This window comes from Agrilus planipennis, unplaced genomic scaffold, assembly GCF_000699045.2.
Source record: "Agrilus planipennis isolate EAB-ADULT unplaced genomic scaffold, Apla_2.0 scaffold282, whole genome shotgun sequence".
NCBI classification, from domain to species: domain Eukaryota; kingdom Metazoa; phylum Arthropoda; class Insecta; order Coleoptera; family Buprestidae; genus Agrilus; species Agrilus planipennis.
Window position 1 is genome coordinate 306,922 of NW_020439604.1, and position 16,845 is coordinate 323,766.

At 34.8% G+C, this 16,845-nt stretch overlaps 2 protein-coding genes across 5 annotated transcripts in view; both read left to right on the top strand.

Moving 5' to 3' along the window:
• LOC108740859 overlaps positions 1-8,251 on the top strand; it is an 11,179-nt gene extending 2,928 nt beyond the window's left edge. The window contains exons 2-5 of the mRNA XM_025979389.1: positions 6,195-6,433; positions 6,512-6,855; positions 6,908-7,236; positions 7,656-8,251. Coding sequence (XP_025835174.1) covers positions 6,195-6,433; positions 6,512-6,855; positions 6,908-7,236; positions 7,656-8,251 — 1,508 coding nt within the window. The remainder of the gene's footprint in view (positions 1-6,194; positions 6,434-6,511; positions 6,856-6,907; positions 7,237-7,655) is intronic.
• LOC108740874 (cell wall protein RBR3) overlaps positions 1-16,845 on the top strand; it is a 55,592-nt gene that overhangs the window by 30,712 nt on the left and 8,035 nt on the right. Inside the window, exons 1-2 of one of the 4 annotated variants that reach the window (XM_018475376.1) lie at positions 8,255-8,271; positions 8,403-8,452. In XM_018475376.1, coding sequence (XP_018330878.1) covers positions 8,434-8,452 — 19 coding nt within the window. In that variant the 5' untranslated portion in view covers positions 8,255-8,271; positions 8,403-8,433. Of the gene's footprint in view, positions 1-8,254; positions 8,272-8,402; positions 8,453-15,252; positions 16,096-16,845 lie in introns of those variants that run through there. The other 3 variants (XM_018475375.1, XM_018475378.1, XM_018475377.1) reach the window with 3 other exon arrangements.

A 16,845-nucleotide genomic window follows, 5' to 3' on the forward strand; every position in this document is an offset into this window, starting at 1 on the left:
TAATTATACATGTGTCCGTAATAATAACTTTCCCCTGACCCTGTACAAAGTATAAAGTTGCTTAATTTTTTTGTAACACTATTCAACAAGATAGATACATTTACTTTCATGTTTGTAACTGAAATTTTTGTGGTGACAGTATTATGTAATGAGTTTATTAGAAATACCGGCGGTCTCTGTTCTGTTTTCCGTTACCACGATGCCTTGGTAATGATTATCGTGGGCCGAAAGTTGTACGTATGCATCGGTTATGGGTACCTACCGTGTTCCGCAACCTAAACTTTACGTCATATTCATGTACCTTCTCATCGGTTTTTGTAATACAAAATATTTCACTGTCTCCTACTCTTTTGTACAAAGTACATAATGTCCCGTAGTCAATTTCACATGCTGTGGGTTAGACGTCAATGTCAATATGACATAAAAAAACTTGAAATAATGCCAACACAAAAAGTGCCATTTGTATGTCCGGTGAACGTTTTTCCTTACCTGTATACTTCGGTTGGGAACAGATATCGTGCGGTACACGAAGAAAACTAAATTTTTATGACAAAGCAGAAATTTGTAAAATTTTCGGTGGCAAATGACTGAATTTGCCGCCAACGAGACTAAAGGACTATTCCTTGTTATACTATCCCACAGGAATCCTTTCTGTCGTCTTTTGTACCAATTTAAGAACCGAAGTCTCGAGTGTGCGTTGGTACTTAATCATCCCACACTGCATAACGTGTCCACCTACAAGCGTCGTAATTTCCAAAAGATTAACTTTTTTGTCCCTAAAAAAATCGTACAGAAGGACTTTCTAGATATTTTTGTATCCTTTCAAATTAAACGTCAAGTATCTGATTTTGAATTATAATCGCCTGTTATTTCCGCCTGTACTTCCTGGAAATTAAAATTATCTTACCTGTTTGCGAACGTTTTGATGTGCAAGAAAGAAGGAGAGACAGGCACGAGTATCGGGTCAAGCAAAAGATCTTAAAAATCTTTATTATTTGATGTCGAAGGACTACAACCCGCGGGCGTACTTTGTATCGAATCGAGTTGTCGTCAAACTTCGAACTTTTTTCTTTATTTAACGAACAAATAATAAACTAAAACTGCTAGGAATAGTTACAGAACGAGGTCGATTTATAGAAAATATTTANATTTCAAGCGTTTAATATAATACATAAGTTTTCTGGCATCCTTGAAGAAACCTGTATAAAGAACATTTATTATTATGATTTCAATTGTTGTTTTCGTTCTATTCTTTTTTGTGTACAAGAGCAACCGCAAAATACCTATCCGTTTAGGTACTTTACACAATATGTATGCTGCATACCCTACTTGAAATTCATTAATTATTAATCGTGTATCTCTGTGTGCAGTCAATTGTTCGGTTATTATTTGATGAGCAATGTTGTTGATTGTTGTTATCTCAGTTTTTATTTTTTCGCGTGGTTATTTCCAAACGATAGGGTAATCCCCTTGTGTTAAGCCAAAAGCATCGGATGGAATCCTGTTTTTGTGTTTTTTTTACCATGGGCATGGCAAAGTAAACAATTAATTGTCAGAATCACTTGAGTATAAAACATACACACTTATGCATGTGTATACCATTGGACACATAAAAATTTTGAAACGTCGTAGTAGATTTTGAACCAAAAACACGTAAAAAACTAAAAGATGCAATAAAATCTTTACCGTACTAACTCTGAGGTGAATTTCTGTATCTATGCTTAACCTTAACTAATCTATCTAATATAGGAAAAGAAAGGAATGATGTTTCAACAAAACTGTTTATTCCTCGACAATAGTTACTATTGTACTCTTGAAAATGACCTTTTAGAGGTCGAAACAATTGTCGAGGAATAAAGTTTTGTTGAAACATCTTTCCTTTCTTTTCCTATATTATTGAAAATATTTCATCGAGAATACACCTTTGAAAGTTTAAAAATCTGTCTAATCTAAAATAATCTATTTTGTTGAAGCTCCTTCATGTCTTGTACGTTTTACATAAATTTTCCGAGAAAAAAACGGCATAGAGACGAATGAATGAATAGTTTTTTTTTAAATTAGAAAATGACTTGGCAGTTTGTTGAAAACAAGTTACAAATAAAATATTAAAATTCAACAGTTTACTGATGTTGTAACCCTGACCCATAATCGTCAAAGGTATGGCTATTGTATTTATATTTTTTGTCAACATTCATGCGTCGGATGTGCCCTATTTTTAGTTGTTTCAATTCTAATTTGTAAACATTAAATTGCAAATGTAATCGCTTCAACTATTGCTGGCACATTCACGTTTTGAAATTAGCGCACGCTTATAAAAAATTATAATTTTTGTTATACTTGAACGTGATATTCGAACTTTTTCAAAAATAGTAACGACCATAGAAAATGCATGTTTTTACATATAAATATTCGTCAACAAAAAATTAAAATTTGCAGATGATGTAGCAATAGGAGACGAAAGATTAGAAGAAGTGGCTGATTGTAGTAGGTATCTAGGAAGTCAGATAAGTCAGGACGGAAGGAGTAGTAGGGATATAAAGCAGAGGATAGCGCAGGGTCGAGTCGCCTTCAATAAAAAGAAGTCACTTTTATGCTCGCGAACGGTTAATTTAAAAATTTGAAAAAGGTTGTTAAAGGCGTATGTTTGGAGCACGGCCCTGTACGGGTGGGAAATATGGACGGTGGGCGCGGTGGAATAGAATGGGTTAGAAGCGTTCGAAATGTGGTGTTATAGACGGATGATGAGGATATCGTGGATAGAGAAGGTTAGAAATGAATAAGAGAACAGAGGACACCATGGAAGTCAATAAGAAATAGGAAAGATAGGTTGGTAGGAGACCTTCTCAGGCATGAAGGTCTAGTCAGATACATACTAGAGGGGTAGAGGTAGACCTAGGTTAGATTACTGTTCGCAAATAGTTAAGGATGTGGGATGTTCTAGTTTTAAGGAAATGCGAACATTAGCTCAGGATAGGAAAGAGTGGAGGTGTGTGTCCACCAGTCTTAGGACTGACGACCTTATGATGATGATGATGATATGATGTTTGAATCACTTTTTGAGTAGAACTTAATGTAGTTCGATGACGTTGGTGGGGGTGGTTTTTAATTGAAAGCCCGCCGGTGTATTTCTAGTTTTAAATTAATTCTAAACTTCTGATGTGCAGAACCTAAAGGCGACGTTGAGTAGTTTGAATTTATTAACTCGTATAAAATTTATGCCCTTGTTAATTTACAAACAATAATTGCATGACGTCTACAGACGTTTATAAATGACCTATTCACTATGACATGATCTTCTTTAAATTTATAATCGTTGTGAAATATTGCAAAATATCTTTATACATAAGGAACCTATTGTTTTCGTTATTGTTCCATCTAGAAGATAAAGATTTTTAAGTTATTTGCTTCCCTTAAGTAGTGCCTCTTGTGTTTTCTTAACCTCTATTTTTGCCCCTGATTCACTGACCCAAATAGGCGGTAGAATCAATTTTCTAAACTAATTCAATAATAATCTCCAAACCAACGAGCTTCACAAACAACATTTCAATGAGTGGCACAGAGTCTTTTAATATAATATCTACTGTCTTGAATAAATCGAAATTAGGCCATTCGAAATTCAGAGCATTATTATTACTATTTACAATATAGAAATGTAGAAAACTGAAAGGAATACGGAAAATTAAAGGAATTCACCCTAAGTAGGTGCCACGAAACGTATCAACAGTGAAATGTTTTAGTGGTGATCTGTTTTAGTCATTTTTAGTTTAAAAAATTGAGCTAAATTTTTAAAACAGTCGAGCAAGTTGTTCTTTCAAAGGCAAGACTAATAAATATAGACATATCTAATGATTCAAGTCAGCCGAGTCATAATTTAAATTGTAATTTAGCATCTCCCTAATTCCCATCCATAATTATGTAAATAAATGTTTCCAAAAATAATTCTAAATATATTGGACCATGTGTTCATTATTATAATTACAGTTTGAAAGTTCAAGGTTGTGAAGTAATTCGTCTTGTTTTGGCGCACTAATTTAAAGCAACTAAAAATGGATTCACATGATGGTACGCTTACCCGTCGATAAATAATTATATATTAATTAATAAAAATCTATTTAAAAACGAACTGAGACTAAATCACTTAGTCAAAGTTCGCATAATTTGAATAATTGGTTTTTACAACGAAATACACATTTCAGGTGCCTACTTTAAATTAGTATTTGAAAAAGATATAAATAACCGTAAACAAAATTTCCTAATAAAATATAAAAATAGAAGGATCGTAGTTTTGTGTACATTTAAATATTTATGAGTATATACCTCAGTAAAAGGACTTTTACAGTTTTTACTAAGTACAAATTATTCATTTTATATCAACAAAATGTTCCACGTTTACTTATCTTAAAAATAGCTAAATGTCTTTTTTATTTTACTGTTTATTTTTGCAATTAGAATCCTAAGATTTTATTATTATATTAGCAGGTCCACGTGTTTCTTATAACACATTCTTTATAAGTTTATATAACAAACACAGTGGATTTAAAATCGTTTTAATGTAAAGTCATCATAAAATTTGTTACACGGTGTGATATAAAATTAATGGAAAGTAACTATCGGATTGTTCGGAAAGTCATTTCGTTTTTTCCCGACAGAGGATTTAATTGTATTCTTTTGCAACCAACTTCACATTTAAGCCGTATAATTTTTATATGCTTTGAGAGCTCATATAGCAAGGCTTGTGTGTGAAAAATTCCAATTAATTCTACGCAGTAGTTTTTGGTTGGTGCCCTTTTAAATATGGAGAGCGATAAGCAGCATTTTCGACATATCTTACTGTTTTACTACAGAAAGGGTAAAAATGCTGTTCAAGCCAGAAAGAAATTGACTGATGTGTATGGAGAAGGTGTGTTGACAGTACGCCAGTGCCAGAACTGGTTCGCTAAATTTCGATCCGGCAATTTTGATGTCGAAGATGCACCACGTTCGGGAAGGCCGGTTGAAGCTGATAAAGACGCGATAAAGGCATTAGTTGATGTGAACCGGCGAATAACAACACGTGAGATCGGATTGAGGTTAAATTTATCAAATTCAACAGTTTATGACCACTTGAAAGGCCTGGGATTATCCTCGAAGCTCGATGTATGGGTTCCCCATGTTCTCACAGAGAGAAATCTGTGTCGCCGCATTGACGTCTGCGATTCGCTTCTCAAACGTCACGAAAATGATCCGTTTTTGAAGCGCATCATCACTGGGGACGAAAAATGGGTTGTATACAACAACGTCAAACGCAAGAGGTCATGGAGCAAAAAAGATGAACCGGCTCAAACCATTTCCAAAGCCGATATTCACCAAAAAAAGGTGATGCTGTCTGTTTGGTGGGATTTTAAAGGAATCGTTTTTTTTGAGCTTTTACCGGATAACACAACGATTAATTCGGAAGTCTACTGTCATCAGCTGGACAAACTGAATGATGCACTTCAACAGAAAAGGTCAGAACTAATCAACAGGAAAGGTGTAGTGTTTCACCAAGACAACGCGAGACCTCACACAAGTTTGGTCACTCGCCAAAAGCTTTTACAGCTTGAATGGGATACAATGCTACACCCACCATATTCTCCAGACCTGGCACCATCGGATTATTATTTGTTCCGGTCACTCCAAAATTTTTTAGACGGTAAAACCTTCACCTCAAATGAGGAGGTCAAAAACCTCCTCGATCAGTTTTTTGCCAGCAAAGACCAAAAATTTTATGAGCGTGGAATTATGCTACTACCAGAAAGATGGCAAAAGGTGTTGGACCAGAACGGTCAATATATAATTTAATAAAGTATTTGTTTATTATACGAAAACTGTCTTTTATTTCCACAAAAAAAAAACGAAATGACTTTCCGAACAACCCTATAATAAGTAACAAAAAGAAGCAGAATTTATTTCTAAATAAAATGAAAAAGTTTAAACTATTTGAATTACATCTGGTGTAGGACGATGTTAAAGATACTGTGTATAGTGTATAATAGAAATGGTTAAATCTGGGGGGTGACGAAAAATCCTTTCCTGTACGTAATTTTTAACCGAAGAGGGTGTGTTGTGCTTTCGTTCCTAAAATGAGGGAAAATATCATGATGATTTCGTTAATAGTATGATAAAAATTTACTCATATCTAGTGGTCGTTTGTATCTATTAATTGGAGGTTTTAGTTAAGGTACTTGTCAAATACATAGGACGATTAATGACTAATCAACGTCGTTTGAAATTATTATCAGTTACTCTCATTCTGTGTCAATCATGGGGTGACAATGCTACAGAAGTAAGTGATAATGAGCAAGTCGATATTCCCATTAGAAAATGCAGAGAAAGAGATCGACTAACCGCTAGTGACGACGAAGATTATTTCTCTCTGGTTGATGTTCCTATCGGAAAGACTTTTGTACTTCAGGTGAAGATAGTACTTTTGGGCACAATAATTAAGTATTGTTGCGGAGGTATCTTTACTATTATTACCCCAATTCTGTAGTGCCATTTTTGCGGGGAAAATGATGATAAAGAGCCCAAAGTTTGGTACAAGCAGAAGACCATTCAGAACTCCAAACCTGAAGAGGTCGCCCTTGACATGGACAACAACATTACACGCAGTAGGGTCCATGTCAATTTGGAACACAGTCTTACAATTAGAAATGTAACTTCTGAAGACTCAGGATTGTACTTGTGCGAGGGTACCGAAGGTCAAGAAAGCGAACAGAAATTCAATTATTATGTGGACATCGTCTACGAACAAAATGCCTCTGTGGAAACAGGGGATGAAGAGGTTTGGAGGAAGTATCACGAAGAAAATTTGTATCCTATAAACAAACTCTTCAGGTATCATATTCTTTTCATCTCTTTTTTTTTTTCGACAATCCTATCTCCCTAGGGCATCGTCTGGTTCTGAGTTTGTTCGCCTTCGAGAAGAGGTAGGATTAACGGTAGAGTTATTTACAGACTGGGATTCCTGGACTCCCTGTGACGCTTGCGGTAAACCCGTTGGTAAAGGAATTACACAAAGGGAGGGCTATTGCAGGATAAAAATCATCCCCATCAACAAAAATACAGCCCTATCAAAATGTCGTAATGAAGCAGAGAAGAACTTAATTAACATGAACAGGGTGTCTTGTTCGTCCTCGGCCTTCTTCACTTTTTATCCTTATATAGGAAGTCTTACTAGGGTGCTTCCGGATTTCCGAGAAATAAAATTTTGCAAAGGTGATAAAAATAGTCAGGATAAAAATAGAACAGGCTGCATAACATGCAAACCTAAATAAGGCAAAAACTAGAGGAGCAATATTATTATAGGATGTTAGTTGATGTTATTTTTAGCGCTGAGTTTGAATTTTCGAAATAATTTGGCAACAGTCTAGCGTATGTCTAAAAGTTTTGTTTATGGACTATTAATGCTTAAAATCCCAATCTTAAAAGTATAAAGCAATTACATAAATTAATCTCTGCTTGAAGTGTTACTTCAGCCAAAACATCTACGTATTAGCCAAGCTTTCAGATAAAGTTCCAAAAGTATAAAAGTATTCCATATGTACTTATTTAATGTTAGGCCCAAAACATTGTTTTTTGGAAAATGTTACAAATTGCGTTTCTAACTACCTTATTTTTGATTGTTTTACAAAAAGGAACATGCAAAGTAGGCAGTTCCGTGAGTGGCTGGAAGAGTGGTAAAATAAAATCGTTCAAGTACCGGAAAACGTATGTCCTTGTTCAAGGATCGCACTTGACCATGGTGTGTCCCGAAGCGACCTCAGAGAACATCATTTTGTGGAAGCGCAATGGAAAAAGGTTACCTCTCGGTGACAGCGTACCGCCTCCAGGCCCAGACGAAGAACCTCATATTACGGTTGACACGTTTGGGACCCTGTACCTCCGGGAAGTGACTTCTTCAGAAGAAGGAAACTACACCTGCCGGGTGGACAATATTAGAATGCAACAGGTGTTGGTTTTCGTGATTTCCAAGAGCAAACTTTTGACGGATGCCCTTGTGAGACATTTGATCTATTTGGGCATTGTGTTGAGCCTCACAGTCAGCTGTTACTGTGCTGGTTTGGTGGTCGTCTTCAGGGACAGGAAGAATTTCAAAACGTACGAAGAACTGAAGAAGGAAAATGAAAAGAGGAAGAGACTGCTGACAGGACGAAGTCTGGACATGGTGCATGATGAATATGATGAAAACCAGGAGACAAAGTCGTTTCTTTCTGATTTAAATGAAGTTTGAAAAACAATTGTTTCAATTATGTATGTATGGATTGATTTAATAAACGTTTTGAATGATTTTGATACTTTATTGTCCTAGATCCTTTTGTATTTAGCTAGGTACAAATGTGGATTGTTATCGTCACTAAAACTTTATTTTTTGTCTGTTACAGGAAGATAAATCGTCATCAATAATGGACAACAATGGAGGAGTACGCTTGGGGTAAGTCGAACTTTTGCGATTTATAAATTTTACGTCAGGTTTATTTCTCCCTAAGCGGCAGGTATTTATTCCTATAGTAAGACGCGATATGTAGACAAAGAAGCCTAACCCTAAAAGTAAGAATCAAAGAACATAGATATAATCGTTATTTAGACAAGGAAACAGATAATAAACAATAAACAAAATTTAACTTGGGTTGATTAAACTGCCACCTCTTTGGTACAAATACAAAGTTAGCAGCGGGCAAAAAACAGTTGTGTGACCTTATGGCATCGCACAAAATGCATTTGACACAAACAAACGATTGCAAATGTCCTGTATCAAAACCGTTTGTTTCGTTCGAAGTCCACCTGCATCCACAGGACAAAGGCTTGAAATTCCCATAAATTTGACCTTTCAAATAAACACTCGGTGTCAATAATCCGAAAATAAAGGCTCTTAGCAGTGTCGATTGCAAAAATAAGCACTCACATTCTCGCATTAATTCTTTGACTCTCGTTGCTCTTGTTTTCGAAATGTCGAAATAAATTTTCCTTAAACTGTTTTTCTATTCTTATAATTACCGAATTTAACGACCCGCAGCGGGGGAAAGTAGTTACTCGTCCCAAAATAAAATAAAATTACTTGGTTCCTTAATTAAAATAAAACGTAGTACCTGGTGGTAGTGAAGTAAATATTAGGAAGGGAGCCAGACAGGGATGCACACCGCTACTTTTTAATCTGTACATCGAAGATGCGATCAATATCATTAAAGACAGTACAACTGTAGGGACAGATATACAGGGGCATACATGCTTAGATTTGCAGATGATATAGCAGTATTAGTATCTAGCAAGAAGGAGTTAGAGATAGCTTTAAATAAAATGGAAGCGGTATTGACAAAACAGTACTGTATGAAAATAAATAAAAGTAAAACAAAAATACTGGTATGCAAGGGAAGAAAAAGTAGGGAAAGAGCGAATGTAAAGATAAGAGACGATAAATTAGAAGAAGTGGCTGATTTTAGGTATCTAGGAAGTCAGATAAGTCGGGACGGAAGGAGTAGTAGGGATATAAAACAGAAGATAGCTCAGGGTCGAGTCTCGAGAATAAAAAGAAGTTACTTCTATGCTCGTCAATGGTTAATTCAGAAATTCGAAAAAGGTTGTTAAAGGTGTATGTTTGAAGCGCGGCATTGTACGGGTGCGAAACATGGACGGTGGGCGCAGCGGAAAAGAAAGGGTTAGAAGCGTTCGAAATATGGTGTTACAGGCGAATCATGAGGATACCGTGGATAGAGAAGGTTAGAAATGAAGAGGTATTAGAAAGAATAGGAAAACAGTGGACTCTATGGAAGTCAATAAGAAATAGGTGAGATGAGTTAGTAGGACAACTTCTCAGGCATGAAGTTAGGAGGGGTAGAGGTAGACTTAGATTAGATTACTGTTCGCAAATAGTTAAGGATTTGGGTTGTTCTAGTTTTAAGGAAATACGAAAGACTGGAGGTGCGTGTCCAATCAGTCTTCGTACTGACGACCTTATGATGATGATTATGACCTGGTTGTTAGTGAAAGGTTACTAATATTTTACCGATATTATACCTACTTAGTTATATTTCATGGGAATTTTCTTTCAAATGGGTTTTTAATGAGATCGATAACACTAAAGGAACGAATTATCATTTCTTTTTTGGGAAAGCATCCAAATTTCCGACAATTAATTTAATGTCCTTGCAATTTGGTTTTGTTGCTTAAGACAAAGCGTAATTTGTTACCAATTTTACTCGGTCGTACCAAAAATTTGTAACTATGAACGAAGTAGAAATTAGTCATCACTGCCCACCAGCCGAATTGTATTTTGGTCTAATTAACACCGTCTGGCATCTGTTTTACATTTGTCCTAATACATCATGTGTAAAAACGTAAAAATAAGTAAATAAAAATACGTGATTATATTAATAGTTATAATATAAAAACGTGATGATTTTAGACAGGAACGCAATTAAAATTTCGAACTAAAACTGAATCCTTTCGAATGTATCCTGAAAGCATTTATTAACTTCATAAGTCGCCTGTTCGTGTGGTCGCCGCTGATTCTAGGACAAACACGCACCTTAAAGAAATATTCCCGTTCTTATTACTGACGTGAAAATGTGACACAAAAAAGAAAATAGGTCACAAACAATAAAGCAACAAGTATTTTCCACGTGTTTTTCTATCCTTGGTCTGGTCAAGAGAGTAAATAAATTTGTAATAGGATATTATTTGATCAAAAGAGACGATCGCATGTAGCATTAAAGTTAAACGCTGGAAAACGCGATCGGAAATAAGAAGTAGACTTTACCGGTCGAAAAGGGGTCAAATGTGTGCAACAAAGTCGACAGTAATACAGTTAGAACGATCAAAATTGGCGTAGTCCATAATAAATTGTTTTTCTTGTTTCCACTTGGAACTGTAGTCATTTGCAGTGTAGACAAAGTGAAAAGAGATAACCGAATAATAGTAACCGGTGCGGCAGTTAGGGGTTGTTTTAATACGCTAAAGATCCGGATCGGCTTTATAACTGCCTGGCTGAAATTATGTCTTTAAACAAGTGTCTTTACTGTCCTAAATTCCTGAGAATGTTGAACATTCTTTAAAGTCCGATGTTAGCAATATGCTGCTCAAATTCTGCTTGCCTCTTGCATCTCTTTCTGTTGTACATCAATTGGTGTGGTGTGTCCGCTGCAATTCGTACCTGACATCTCTTTTCTATTCTATGCGAAGTTATGTAGATAATTTGATAAATTAATTACTTCAATTTGGCTACAGATATTATGAGTTGTAGTACGAAGTAAGTTCTGACTTGTTTAGCCTCTGTTAGTGAAGAAACGATGAGCTTTCCGTTGGTGAAAAGTTACCTATATATGTATGTATGTGTCTTGAAACGGTGCGTTCGTTACCAAGTTAATTGTAAGCAAACAAAAAAAATTAAAAGATTTTTTGCAACATTCTTTAAAGTCCAATGTTAGCAACATGCTGTCCAAATTCTGCTTGCCTCTTGCATCTCTTTCTGTTGTACATCAATTGGTGTGATGTGTCCGCTGCAATTCGTATCTGACATCTCTTTTCTATTCTATGCGAAGTTATGTAGATCATTTAATAAATTAATTATTTCAGTTTGGCTACAGATATTATGAGTTGTAGTACGAAGTAAGTTGTGACTTGTTTAGCCTTTGTTAGTGAAGAAACAATGGGCTTTCCGTTGGTGAAAAGTGACCTATGTATGTATGTATGTGTCTTGAAACAGTGCGTTCGTTACCAAGTTAATTGTAAGCAAACAAAAAAATTAACAGATTTTTTGCCTCGATGCAGGACGGTAAATAATAAAATGCAGAAGTAGTTCACCCGGTCGGAAGTTCCGGCCATAAAAACGCCTTTCGTTCTCGCGCAAGGAGTGGCTCTCTGCCCTAATTTATAACCAATTACTTATTATTATTATTATTATGATGATNACATTTTTTGCCTCGATGCAGGACGGTAAATAATAAAATGCAGAAGTAGTTCACCCGGTCGGAAGTTCCGGCCATAAAAACGCCTTTCGTTCTCGCGCAAGGAGTGGCTCTCTGCCCTAATTTATAACCAATTACTTATTATTATTATTATGATGATGCTTACCGTGTAATTCAAAAAGCGCCCAGTCATTCGTCCGTTCGCGTCTTCCTGTGTTTGCGATGGACGCAACGTAACCGTAGCCCTGGAAAAATAGGATTTACAAACATTTCGGGAATGCGTCCTCCTGTTCGTTCCTGATGCAACGGCAGATAGATGCGCGATGCTCTGGAAATCGCGGTCCGATGATTCATGTTGTTAGTACATACTGTAAACTCGACACCCACGAAACATTCTTGTTCTGGTCATTGGTTTAATGTCTGGTAGAACATAAACGGACAAATTGACTTAGAAATTAGATAATTGATTTAACAGTTTGCAAGGTCAGATATGCGATACCTACTACAGTTTTTAACAGAGAGAATATAAATTTCTGATCGCCCCCAAATGTCATTCATGTAAGATGTTTAAAAAAAAAGCTATTCGCTAGAGGGTAGGAATTGGAATTTTCAATAGCTGTATCTTTTTATGTGTGTTTAGTTTCTACATTTTTAAAGTTTGTTACGATATTGGGACTTGTCAGAGCCTTTTTCAGGGGGTCGAATAATCTTGCTATGGAGTAAACAGTTCTCCCCCATTCTCCCCCTTCCTTCCACTAAGACCTTGATCATCATTTTGCAAATTCCTATATTCATACTAATCTACCTAATTTTTCATACGTTTTCTTACAAACATCTTGACGATCTTTCGTAGTAGTTTCAATTTTGATTTTATATATGTAGTTTGAGTCTTGACGTCTAATCGTTGGCCTCAAAACAAGTCTAGCTTTAATTTTGACATAAGTCTTATATTTTGATCTCATAACTGAGATCATAGTGACAGTCTTTGCGATTTAGCTCGCGTCTGAAAGGTCTCGACCCTCGAAGACTTAATCTTCCTGTAAGTCTCATTCTAAGACCGCAGTAATATAAGTCAGTCTCAGACTTGAAAATTGACCTTATATACCACATATCGGAATCGTTATTTATAATGATGATTTTGATTTTGTACTCGATTTTCTTTATGTTTTTTCTTTTCGATCTTGTAGTTGAAACTTTATTGTGGTTGCAGATCGAGTCTTAATACAGTGATATAATACAAGTCTTAGGCCTTAAAGTTGTCGTTATGTATACGCTTTCGCCTGCAATTTTAGTCTTAATTTTGTGCTTTATTTTAAAGTCCTGCTGTTTAATAAGGATAGGTCGTAGTCTGGGAATAAGTCTTTGCTAGTTCATTTTTCGATGCTATCATACAAAATATCAGTATCTAACTTGTTAAACTCGTTATTTAGGCAGTTTATTTGATCTTGTTCGGGATTGTTTGTTTGTCCACGAATAGAAAAATGCCGGAACTAATTTATGATTTATTTTCTTTATTATCGGGAAATATATCGAAGATGAACGGTATTCAGGACAGCATGCAGTTCCCGACCTATATTCCCGGTTCGTGGCCGGTAAAGCTCCCTGTTATAAACGCGAATCCGTTTTTGATCATCAATTCCCGAAGGAGTGACGCACCTCGAAATGCAACCGAGCACAGTGGTCTTTAACGCGAAATCTAAAAGATTTGCTAAAAAATACTGAAAATTTTGATATTTAATTTGGCGCATGTAGCACAAAAATGTGTACAGTTTTAATTACATAATTAGTTTGCTATTTTTGTAGATTAATGTCATATCTCTATTATATTAGACTTCTAGTTCATTCAAAGCCTCTAACTTAATGTAATATATTTTGAATTTTTCGACCACAGTGTTTCCTTTATGAAAGGTAACGTTTTCCCGATGCGACATTTTATTATCTCTCGTCAATTGAAAGGAAATGGTTTTTTCATTCCCTATCACCTGCTGACCTAGTTTATTCCGTGTGTATAGTCAGGAGGGCAATTCAACCTATTCGATCATGTTGTCTTGGGTCAATCATAAAAAACGCGATTGAATTCCCCCAAATATTTACATTTAGTGCAATATGAGCCTTAGGACGAGGAGGACGACGCAAAAAATAAGAGAATGTACAATGTTAGTGGACGAACTCAAAATTTCATTTATTATCTTTATCCTTAAATTTATTGATAAATGAAATCAAAAAATATATACCTATGTGGAACAAGAAATTAAAAGTTTTTTATGTAATTAATACACGCTTTGTTGATTAAGTTTTTTTTTTTCAATTTCCACTTGTTGGAAATTTGGGGAAAATTCAATTTTCTATTTTGATTAGGCAATGAGACGGATTTTAAACAATAATATTAATTTATGATATACGGTAGGCATTAATTGTCTTTTTTAATTATTAAGAAATTAGCGTTTTACTTCGTGCTTTGGGAAAAGGGTATCGGGTGACCTCTATTGATTCTCTTGAGAAGGTTGGAGCGGAAAACAAAGTAAATCACTAATTTCCATGTAGTTCCTGTAACAGTAGATTTAGGTTCTGCTATTGTCCACTAGAGGTCTACGGGGCTTTATTTTTAAATAAGTTTTTCGTATGTTTGTATTATAAAATTAAAATTAGTCTTAAAACAATATTTATTATTGGATAGTATTGGCTTAAATATTGTTACCGTCCATGAAAACATTCCAAAATTTCTGAATCGTTGTTTATTAAAGCTCAAAAACTTTCGAAAACGATTTAACATTATAATATAGGGATATTTCCAAAGGGGCGAAACGAATACTTTAAATTAAAAAAATTAGAAATCAAAATGTTTAAAAATGTAGTTTTATTGGCTTCTGCATTTACTAGTTAGTCAGCACAGCACTTAAATAGATTCCGACGTAATCTGTAGCATCGTAATTTAAAAATTGGATCAATTTTTATAATATGTGCTCCAAATTTTCCTAATTCAACAAATGTCTTGTTGAGGGTGGTACATTTCAGAATTATGTCTGCTTAACGAACTTTTTTCTGGTATATTGCTAGACACTCAATTGACAAGTTAAAATTTCCAATTGCAAGTAGAAATTTCGGGTAGCAAGTCGAAATTTTGGGGTTCAAGTCGGAATTTCGAGTAGCAAGTCGAAATTTACAGTTACTAGTAGAAATTTCGAGTTGCAAGATGAAATTTACTAGTAGCAAGTCGACATTTAGAGTTAAAAGCCGAAATTTCGGGTAGCAAGTCGAAATTTTGTGTAGCAATTCGACATTTAGAATTATAAGTCGAATTTTAGAGTTACAAATTGGAATTTCAAAAAAAACATTATGTTTAATCCTTCTTTAGGCTTCGTACGTTAGTAAATATTACTCAAACTACATATATGTATGTATGTATGTGTGTACATGTATTATAAGCGCAATAATATAAACAATAATTCGATAAAAAACTTGTATTGTGTACATGGACCAGGTGGCTGTTACACGTAACAATAATATTCCATGCTTGTACACAATGGGTTTAATGATAATGGTAGAGAGAGAGACATTCTTTTGGATGGTTTGATAGTGTGAATATTGAATAATTAAACAATTGAGGGTCATTATCAAAACAGTGCACAAGAAACAAGCGATTCGATTGTTAAAGAGACCGGAATGAACCAATGGCTAATGCAAATCGATTGTTATAGTTTTCCCGAGCGTAACGATGAGTGGAAAGCATGGGTCAATTCGACCATTCTTTCCACCGAACTCAAACGGGTTAAATCACCAGGGAAACTGTGCATCATATCTAGTATATATAGTTAACTGCGTATCGCATTTTAGTTTTGCGATTGAATTTTTCAATTAAACAATTGAACACAAAAATAAAATAAAAAATACTTTCGTTTATGGTAGTTAGCGGTGGATTCTTTTCGAGAATTGCAAAGTTGTGTAATATCTTGGTGCCCACCGATGTGTGATGTGTTTAATTCTTTCGGAACTTTCATTTTCATTCGTGTGCTGAACGAAGAAAACAATTCCAAAGGAAATAGGAGAAAAAGTGAAATCAAAACAAGTCTGTTGTTTTCTGAATGAATGCATTTTTAACGAAAATAATTTTCGATTAAAGAAAAGTTTAGTGCCATCTGTAATACCTGTAATATTTGTATAACAAAAGTGGTAGGTGAGTCAATAATCGTCAAGTATTTTTTTACTGGTTTCTGGGGTTCCTTCTTGAAGTATTTTAATTTCTAAATAAAATAGGTAATGCCTTTAGAAGTTATTGAATTCGTATGTCTTAAAATTTATTTTTATTAATAATTCACAGCAACAAAAAGAAAGATATTTCACAAACATTGTGTTAATTACATGTCGTAAAATTCCAAAATTAACCGTTCCCGAAAAGACAATAAAATTCATGTAGCACCATTAAATAAACTTGCAAATTTTGTCTGTAATAAGTTTTTATGAAAACTTCACCCTAAAAGGGTACAAAGGCTTTTATGTAGTCTTATTCTGGCCATAAAAAATGGACAATTGTTTATAATTGTATGGTAGAAAATGAGTATAATTTTACTTCTAATATGGAGGCCATTTATTGCATGGATTACCTTTTATATACTCGCATTATAGGATTAATTGTATTAGGAAATGTGAGTACATTTTAGGTCCATATCAGTTATAGGAATAACACGGTAATTTAAATTTTATATTATGGTCAATAAAAGTAATTTTATCGTTTTGTATAATCTCAGCACTTAAAAATAACTCTAATATTAACATAACAGACAGACGGACAGATAGAGGACCCTTTAGCTAATCAACATGGAGAAAATGTTAAATGAAAATTTACCTAAATATTAAAGCGATATTTACAATTTATCCCACTAGCCCGTTGCTTCGTAAGCGAAAATAATGACATTTACAGGAACCT